Source organism: Sinocyclocheilus anshuiensis, unplaced genomic scaffold, assembly GCF_001515605.1.
Source record: "Sinocyclocheilus anshuiensis isolate Anshui unplaced genomic scaffold, SAMN03320099.WGS_v1.1 scaffold103, whole genome shotgun sequence".
NCBI classification, from domain to species: Eukaryota; Metazoa; Chordata; class Actinopteri; order Cypriniformes; family Cyprinidae; genus Sinocyclocheilus; species Sinocyclocheilus anshuiensis.
The window spans coordinates 1,314,009-1,322,681 of NW_015548201.1; the positions used below are offsets into that span (position 1 = coordinate 1,314,009).

General features: G+C 38.3%; 1 protein-coding gene across 2 annotated transcripts in view; it reads right to left on the reverse strand.

Annotated features, from left to right (window-relative positions):
• Nucleotides 1–8,673, reverse strand: part of LOC107653338 (protein FAM193B-like) — a 25,119-nt gene that overhangs the window by 8,065 nt on the left and 8,381 nt on the right. For both annotated transcript variants that reach the window (XM_016440028.1, XM_016440029.1), the window contains exons 3-7: nt 7,539–7,722; nt 6,908–7,123; nt 4,762–5,170; nt 4,487–4,673; nt 509–742 (exon numbers count right to left, since the gene is read on the reverse strand). In XM_016440028.1, coding sequence (XP_016295514.1) covers nt 509–742; nt 4,487–4,673; nt 4,762–5,170; nt 6,908–7,123; nt 7,539–7,722 — 1,230 coding nt within the window. The remainder of the gene's footprint in view (nt 1–508; nt 743–4,486; nt 4,674–4,761; nt 5,171–6,907; nt 7,124–7,538; nt 7,723–8,673) is intronic.

Below are 8,673 nucleotides of genomic sequence, written 5' to 3' on the forward strand. Positions count from 1 at the left end.
TATGTGACCCCCTCTCTCTCTCTCTCTCTCTCTCTCTCTCTCTCTCTCTCTTTCGTGCTCTCTCTCGCTCTCTTTCTCTCTCTCTCTTTCTCTCTCGCTCTCTCTCTTTCTCTCTCGCTCTCTCTCGCGCTCTCTCTCTCTCTCTTTCTCTTTCGCTCTCTCTTTCTCTCTCTCTCTCGCTCGCTCGCTCGCGCACACACACACACACACACACACACACACACACACACGATGCGTAAAACTCCGCATTTGAACAGTCAATAGCAAATACTTAAACTAAAATTTCTGATGGCAAAGCTTAACTTTCAGCTGCCATTACTGTAGTCTTCATTGTCACCTGATCCTTTAGAAATCATTCTGATATGCTGATTTGGTGCTTATTTTATTTTTTCTGAATTCAGGACCTTTCACTTCCGATGTAACAAATGAACCAGAAATAATGACAGCTGTAATTATCTCTTTTCCGGACATTTATACACAAAACTAAATTGGAAAACGAACAGTGCACCTTTTTTTTCTGTTTGTGCCGTGCCCGTTTTGCAGCCTTGGCACTGTTGACAGGCTTGGGCTCTGTGCTGTTGATGAAGTCCAGGAGTTCGTCCACGTCTCGATGGTCTATGGCACTCGGTGCTGCCGGATCTAGATCCTGCCTCTGAGGAAGTTCCTCTTTACGGCGGGTCAGCCTGGTCCGAAGCTTCTCCCTGATCTCAGCATAGTTCCGACTGGTGGGGGCGGCCGGGGGCTGTACAGAGGAAATCAAATAATTTTAGTTATGGTAGACAGAACGCAAACATAATGTGTAGTGCAATGACTAAACATTAAAGAAGGAGCATTAGGACAGGGTTTCTGCAGGTTTATGGAAGTAAACAGAAAGAAAAGTAAGAGTTTAAGGCCTTTTTAAGACCAAGTAAAGAAAATGTAGGAAATCAATTGCAGGGAACACATTACGTCAATATGTTCTCAAAATATAAATGTCTAGGGAGCACAAAATGAATTGTATTAGCAAAATTTCTTTGTTGTAAAAAAAAGTTTTAAAATACAACCTCATTTACTTTTTCATTCATTTCACAAATATGGCTTAAAGGAACACTCCACTATTTTTGAAAATAGGCTCATTTTCCAACTCCCCTAGAGTTAAACAGTTGAGTTTTACCATTTTTGAATCCATTCAGCCGATCTCCGGGTCTGGCGGTAGCACTTTTAGGTTAGCTTAGCATAGATCATTGAATCTGATTAGACCGTTAGCATCTCGCTCAAAAATGACCAAAGAGTTTCTATATTTTTCCTATTTAAAACTTGACTCTTCCGTAGTTACATCATGTACTAAGACCGACGGAAAATGAAAAGTTGCATACCATGGGTGGAGCAGGCGCAATGGTATTACGCAGCGCCTGAAAATAGGCTAACTTTCGTCAACATAAACAACGTGACCACCTGCCTGCACAGGGAGCGTGCTGGGGACTATTTTCAGGTGCTGCATAATATCATTGCGCCTGCTGCACCCATGGTACGGCAGCAAAGTTCCTTGATTATTACACCGGAATGAGAGTATAATTCCTAGCCATATTGGCCTAGAAAATCACAACTTTTCATTTTCCGTCGGTCTTAGTACATGATGTAACTACAGAAGAGTCAAGTTTTAAATAGGAAAAATATCGAAACTCTTTGGTCATTTTTGAGCGAGATGCTAACGGTCTAATCAGATTCAATGATCTATGCTAAGCTACAGCTAAAAGTACTACCGCCAGACCCGGAGATCGGCTGAATGGATTCGAAAACGGTAAAACTCAACTGTTTAACTCTAGGGGAGTTGGAAAATTAGCCTATTTTCAAAAAAATAGTGGAGTGTTCCTTTAAGGCTTGAATACCTCTGCTTCCAACCGCTAGAATATGGATTTATTTTTTTTCTGTACCTTATGATCACACTGCAAATTTCAAAATTCAAAAATCAAAATTCCTTGATCTCTTGACATTTTTATTTTATTTTATTTTTATTTTACCTTTATTTTACCAGGATAGTCCCATTGAGATGCAAAATCTCTTCTTCCAGGGAGTGTTGGCATATAAGAGGTCTTTGTACTATAAAAACATCCTGCAAGTTTCAGAACTCAAAACTTTCTTGTTAGTCTAAAAACAGCTTATATTTAAGCCAATCTGCCAAAATGACAGGTTTTAGAATGTGCCATTTTATGACGTAATAGTGTGGCTAAACCCCGCCTCCGCAGAAGATCAACGCCTGCTTCTGCATCACTGCCGATTTTGCCCCGCCCACCGATTCACGCATGTAGTGTACATAACAAGAGAGATAAACGCAGGTCTACGCAGAAACCAAATGATAAAGATGCTCAGAAGAAAACAAGATGCTGTGCAGTGCCAAGTTGCGGAAAAACACAGTCTTTGCATTGCCTTCTTTCTGATCCCGACATTATGAAAGAGTGGATGCAATATTTTTAACGAAGTTCCAGGAAGAAGTTCCAGTAAGAACTTGGTCCTTTGTTCACTTCATTTTACTGTGGATTTGTTTACAAACAAGACAATTCGACACAGGATTTTCAGAAAGATGATGCTGTGCCAAATATATTGGATCCGACAGTAATGTCGCTCCACACAAGTGTGAGTAGCTGTTTTTATTATGTGGTCACTATTGCTTTGTCTGTTATTACAGATCGTTTGATTTGTACTTCTGTGTTTATGAGTATTAATGTGTTTTTGACCTAAATCACAGCATCGCCTATCTATGAAGGATGTAGGCTGTCAAACATACACAACTGTTAGCCAATCATAGCAGTGAGCGTTTACTTCCGAGTCTACAATCTGCCACGCCTATTTAAATGGAGCCTAATAGCCTATTACTTCTAAATTATGATGTTTTTAATGTAAAAATCTTGATAACTATATAAGTGGACCTCAGAGAACAGTACAAAATAATAAAAAAGGCCCCATGACCCCTCTAAATTAAGAAACATTTGAAACAACCTTGTTTGCTGGGAAATTCATTAAAATGAAGTGAGTTTATTAAAGAGTTATTTCACCCAAAAATGAAAATTAGCCCATAAATTATTCACCCTCAAGTCACCCTAGGTGCATATGACTTTCTTCTTTCAGACGAATCCAGTCGGAGTTATATTAAAAATCGTCTTTGATCTTTCAAGCTGTTTAATGGCACTCAGCGGGTGTTGCATGCATCAGTCCAAAAACAGTTAAATAAAATGCGCCCATCCATAAAAAGAAAAAATGTCTCACACGGCTCCGGGGGGTGAACAAAGCCCTTCTGTAGCGAATCGATGCGTTTTTGTAAGAAAAATATCCATATTCAAAACGTAATAATCACTTTAATCTAGCTTGCGCTCACTGTTGCACACGGAAGCAGCTCCGGGCGGATGACGTATGAGGTTAGTGCTGTGCATGCGCTGGTGCGTCTCGTGAAAACCAACGTTTGTTAACAGGAGCAAAGGAAGCAAAGTTTCCTTACTTTGGCAAAGTTATATCTTACTCCAAAAATTTAGGTTTTTTTTATGTTTCAGCTGTTCGATCGCACCGGCACCTCACGCACACACACACCACATATTCTAGCAATTCAAACTTACATCGCAGTCTGTTCATTATCAAAATAAAATACAGTCAACCAAACATATAAAAGGTTACATTGGTCAGTTTAAATAGACCGTAGTATACCGGTCCACTCTGCTGTTATGCCATTTAAAGAGGCGCGTTCAGCGGTCTCCGTGTCGGGATAGGAAACAGGCAACAAAGTAAAATGATCTCAAACGTACGGGGAGCTCTCCTCATTTTATCAAATGATCATAATCACATCTATTCATTTTACAATCCTGCTACTAGCATTTTATTCAGACTAAAACCCCTTTAATTCGGGTGAGAAAGCGGGTTTTTTTTTGAGTGGCTTTTGCACATCCTGTCATGCCGGTGACTGCGTGCTGCTGCAATAGACGCATTTTGCTGTATAAATACCGTCTTGTACCGTGAAACCGGTATAATTTTGAAAAATACCGTGATATAAATTTTTGGTCATACCGCCCAGCACTACTTGAGGGTGAGTAATTTATGGGCTAATTTTCATTTTTGGGTGAACTAACCCTTTAAAACAAGAACAAATATCTTCTAGTGGGCTCAGACAAATGAAATTCATGTAAAGGGAGAACAAGATTTCATTCCTTATATTATCTTGTTTTAAGTATAAATTCACTTCATTTTGTTCAATTTCTCAGAAAACAAGACTACATATCTTCATTTTGTATCTCAAGTAAATATATCTTGATTTAGGGATGCTGAGATATTTGTATTGGGAAACAAGACAAAACACTGAGGAAGATATTCATTTTTTGCAGTGCATGCAACATTTAATTCCATGACTTTATGAATTTAAGAATTTCTGCTCAGATTTAAGAACTTTTTAAGGTCTTCATTTGTGCAATGGCGAACTAAAACCTTTTTGAGGCCCACAGAAACCCTTTAAAAGAAAACATACCGCGTTGTGGCCAAAGAACTCGCAGTAGCAACAGTCACAGTATTTCCCGTCCTTCTGATTGGTGGAGGAGGAAGCACAAGAGCTGCGCTCCGAGCTACTGTCTTCATCATCTCCTTCTTCAAGCTCACAGGGTGGGGCGTGACACAAAGACCCGTTGGGCAACTTGTGCCCTTTACACGCTTGGTCCCTGTTTATACAGAACAGCACAACTTAACGCACTGAAATATTAAGCAGTAAAAACAACTGATGCTCACTGTACGTCCGCCGATGCTCACCTGCATGCCCCAGACGTTAGATGGCCAGCATTGGAGGAGGCTACAGAGCTGCCGTTACTGTGACCGTTGCACGGGTGACTGCACCCTATGAGCGAGTTGCTGAGTTTGCTGTGTTGTGTGTTAACAGTGGGAATGTGGGAGTTCTTGCAGCCGCTGGGCTTGTGTAGGGCCACCGGACTGTCCGCCCCACTCGAGTGCTTAGCTGCAGGAGCGTGAATGTTTGGTACCAGCGGGGAGAATGGAGCGTGCGAAGGCAGCCCCGAACTAGTGGAGTTGATGTGAACATGCTGACTGGAGTTTTGCTTGGGAAGCAGCAGCGAGGAATGCTGGGATGAGAGACCCGTAGGACTGTTGGGCGGCACTGACAGGTCTGCAGCTTGGTGGTGGTCATTTGGGTGGAACGCCTCACCTGTAGAAAATAGCACTTAGTTATTTAGTAGTTTAGGTGATGTCTATTTAGTTTCAAGTTTGCACATATTGTATCTTGGCAACAAGACATTTTATCGGTCGCTTTGTTTCTATTTTTGTTGCGTCCAGTGGTACAGCCCACTGAAACTTCATTGGTTCATCATCTCACCTTACAGTTTATTAAACATCGAAATGCTCTGATTGGATGTGACTGTCACAGCAACATTTCCTTTTTATTGTAATCTGACACTTGTCACATTGGGACATACTGTACATTTAAAAGCTCATATAAGATGCATTTGGTTGAGTTATGCTGCACTAAAGCGCTTCATTGTAGGCCTACTATCTCTTCAATGCAGAATATTAATAACTATGACTCTCATATACATAACATTATAATGAGAACACTATTATAATAAAACGCTGTGAATTTTTAGAGTTTGCCGTGTTTCGCTGCCGGATTACGGGCATTGTGCAGAATTCTACACATTCCCGCAGGTTTCGCGATTATAAAGCTGGAAATTCCCGCAAACATTTATGCACTATAGCATGAATATAGCTATAAAATAATTTCCTTATTGTCCGGCTATTCCATTTTATTCATCCATGGCACATGCATTTTTATATGTAGCTTAAGTAATGTTGTCCAATGACTTGTTTGCATTATTTAGGCTTTTTTTTTTTTAAGGCAATAGATTTTTTTGGTAACAGTTTACAAAGCAACAATTTTTAAAGTCTCATTTGTTAATGCATTAATTAACATGAACTAACGGAGAGCAATTATTATTATTATTATTATTATTATTATTAAGTTAAAAGTGAATCTACTAGTGTGCTTTAGCATTGCTGGTGCCATGCCATGAACCTGACCCCCACAGCAAACAGAACCGAGGCTCCAAAACCGCAATATGAACCGAACTGTGGCACTGGTATATAGTTGCACCTCTAATACATATTCTCCCACACCATCTCCTTCAGTCCTTCTACTGCAACACTGCGCTAAAATTAGAACAAGCACTTCAATCCCTTAATCTATTATCTTTCTATTCTATCAATAGAAACATTGAAATTAAAAACAACGTCTGATACTGTATGTAAAATCAGCTAAACAAAGTGGTAAATTACATTTTGGTAACTCTTTCATTTGATAACATTAGATAACGCATAAAGTCTCATGAATCTTATTATTATGGACTTATTATATTTGATAAGAGTAAGAAATGTTTCTTGTGCACCGAATGCGCCTCTTAGAATGATTTCTGAGGGATCGTGTAACACTGAGGTCTTGGAGAAATGACTGTAGAAAACTCAGCTTTGCATCACAGGAATAAATGACACTAAAATTGTATTAAAATAGAAAACAGTTATTTTTAATTGCAATAATATTTAACCGTATTATTGTTTTTACTGTAGTTTTGATCAAATAAATGCAGCCTTGGTAAGCATAAGAGAAATCTTTTAAAAACTCTTACCGACCCCAAACTTTTGAACGGTAGTGTATACAAATACATTTTTCACATTTTAAGTTGTATAAAATAAAATGAGTAAATGTGTTATAAATGCACATGAATTAAAAATAGTATATTTATAAATGAATATTAACCTTAACATTAATAAATGCTGCAAAAAATGTTGTTCGTTGTTAGTTCATAATACCTAATGTATTAACTGTTAAAAATTACAACCTAATATAAAGCGTTGCCCAGATTTCATATTGTGGCATGAATTGTGTTCTTACCTGGAGGAGTTGGTCGTCGACACATTGTCTTGAAGTGCTTGGGGTTGGCCTTACATAGATCAGTGGAGGCAGACAGTGTCCCAGGAGAAGCCACATTGGAATTCTGGGATGCGGGATGACTGTAGGGACAGACTTTAGTCCCGAATGTTTTGGCAGCCTTCCCGGGAGCGTCATGAGAAGATCTCTTCTCATGGCAAGCTGGTCCCACCGTTCCGCCTATCAGGACAAGAAATAACACAGTCAGTCTGTCTTATTTCTCCAGCCAAATTCTATTAAATACTTCTTGTACATCTGTTAAAGAAAACCACTCAGAAGAATACAAGAAAAGTTTAATCATGTCTTATATCAACCCTGCAGAGTTTTATTTTGCCACAATACTGTACATTATCCCACTTATTAAACAGCTAAACACCAAATAAATAAATAAATAAGCATGACATTGATTTGAGTTCATAATCGGAGGAGAAAGAAGAAATTATGGAGTGATATGAAAGCTGAAACTAGCACTGTTATGTAGAAAATCAAATGCCTGAGACGGTCAATTCACTGGTCATTATACAAAAATCTCAGGCCGCATAATGCTGCAACTGACCAACTAGAATCACCGTGTAATGAAGCAAAAGAGACATACTTTGTGAAAGCGTAGCTGTGCTGTGGTTGCATTGAGATCCTCCATTAGAATGAGCCGAGTTCCACAGGCCAGACAGTTTGCGCGCGGAGAGAAAGGAGCTGGGGTCCCAATCCACCGAGCTATGCTCAGGATAACCATTCCCACAGCTCTGAGACTTACACGAGGACGAGTGGGACAGCAGCACCTGAGAAACAACACATTCATCTTTTAGACAAGTGACAAAAAACACCTCAAAATGCACATCTACAGAAACTGTTAGGGATCTACAAGGTGCATGGAAAATTGTGGACATGTCAGTGCTATCAGAGTTTTGTTGTTGTTGTTGTTGTGTACACAGGATTGTCCTCAATGACATACTGAGCTTTCCGGTCAAAAGAAGAGGTTCCAGTGTTCTCCATCCAATGAAAGAATGGATGCAAACTTAACATCAGCAAACCTGAATGAACTATCTTCTGCAATTCTAGTGCAATCTTCCAATAAAAATAAGCCCACCCAAAAAATGGATCACTTGATACAATAACAACTTACGACTCTATGCATGTACAGTAGACTTAAAAATTATTTGGATACACACTTAGTTAATATATGAATGTCATTGCATTAGATAATAAAATATTAAAATGTTTAATTAATTAATACAATTTTTATTTCACCGTTATTTCGTTTTTAATGCATGCAATTTTATTAAAATCCATTAAATCTTTACGGAAGACAGCATAAGAAAATAATTTACAAAAAAAAGTTTGCTAGGTATGAAATTACGTAATGGGTGTATAAACTATTTTCACTCAAAAATTGCTAGTAAATTTAATTATAACAAAGAAATGGCAAGTAACACATTTAATTAAACGTGATATTTTAAGAAGAAATTCTGAAACTGTATTTTCTTGTAAAATGCACTCCAATATTTTTGTTTTAAATACAACTTTGTAAAATAATTTTTTCAATGTATGTTTGTTAAACACCAGTATGACCTTGAGGGGAATCAACTTCATATAGCCACTAAAAAATCACTGTGATATTGGTTGGTTAAAAGTCAGAAATTTACTTTTACTTATTTAGCAGATGCTTTTATCCAAAGCGACTTACAAATAAGAAAAAATTAATTAAAACTAAAAGCTAAAACTCTATAAAT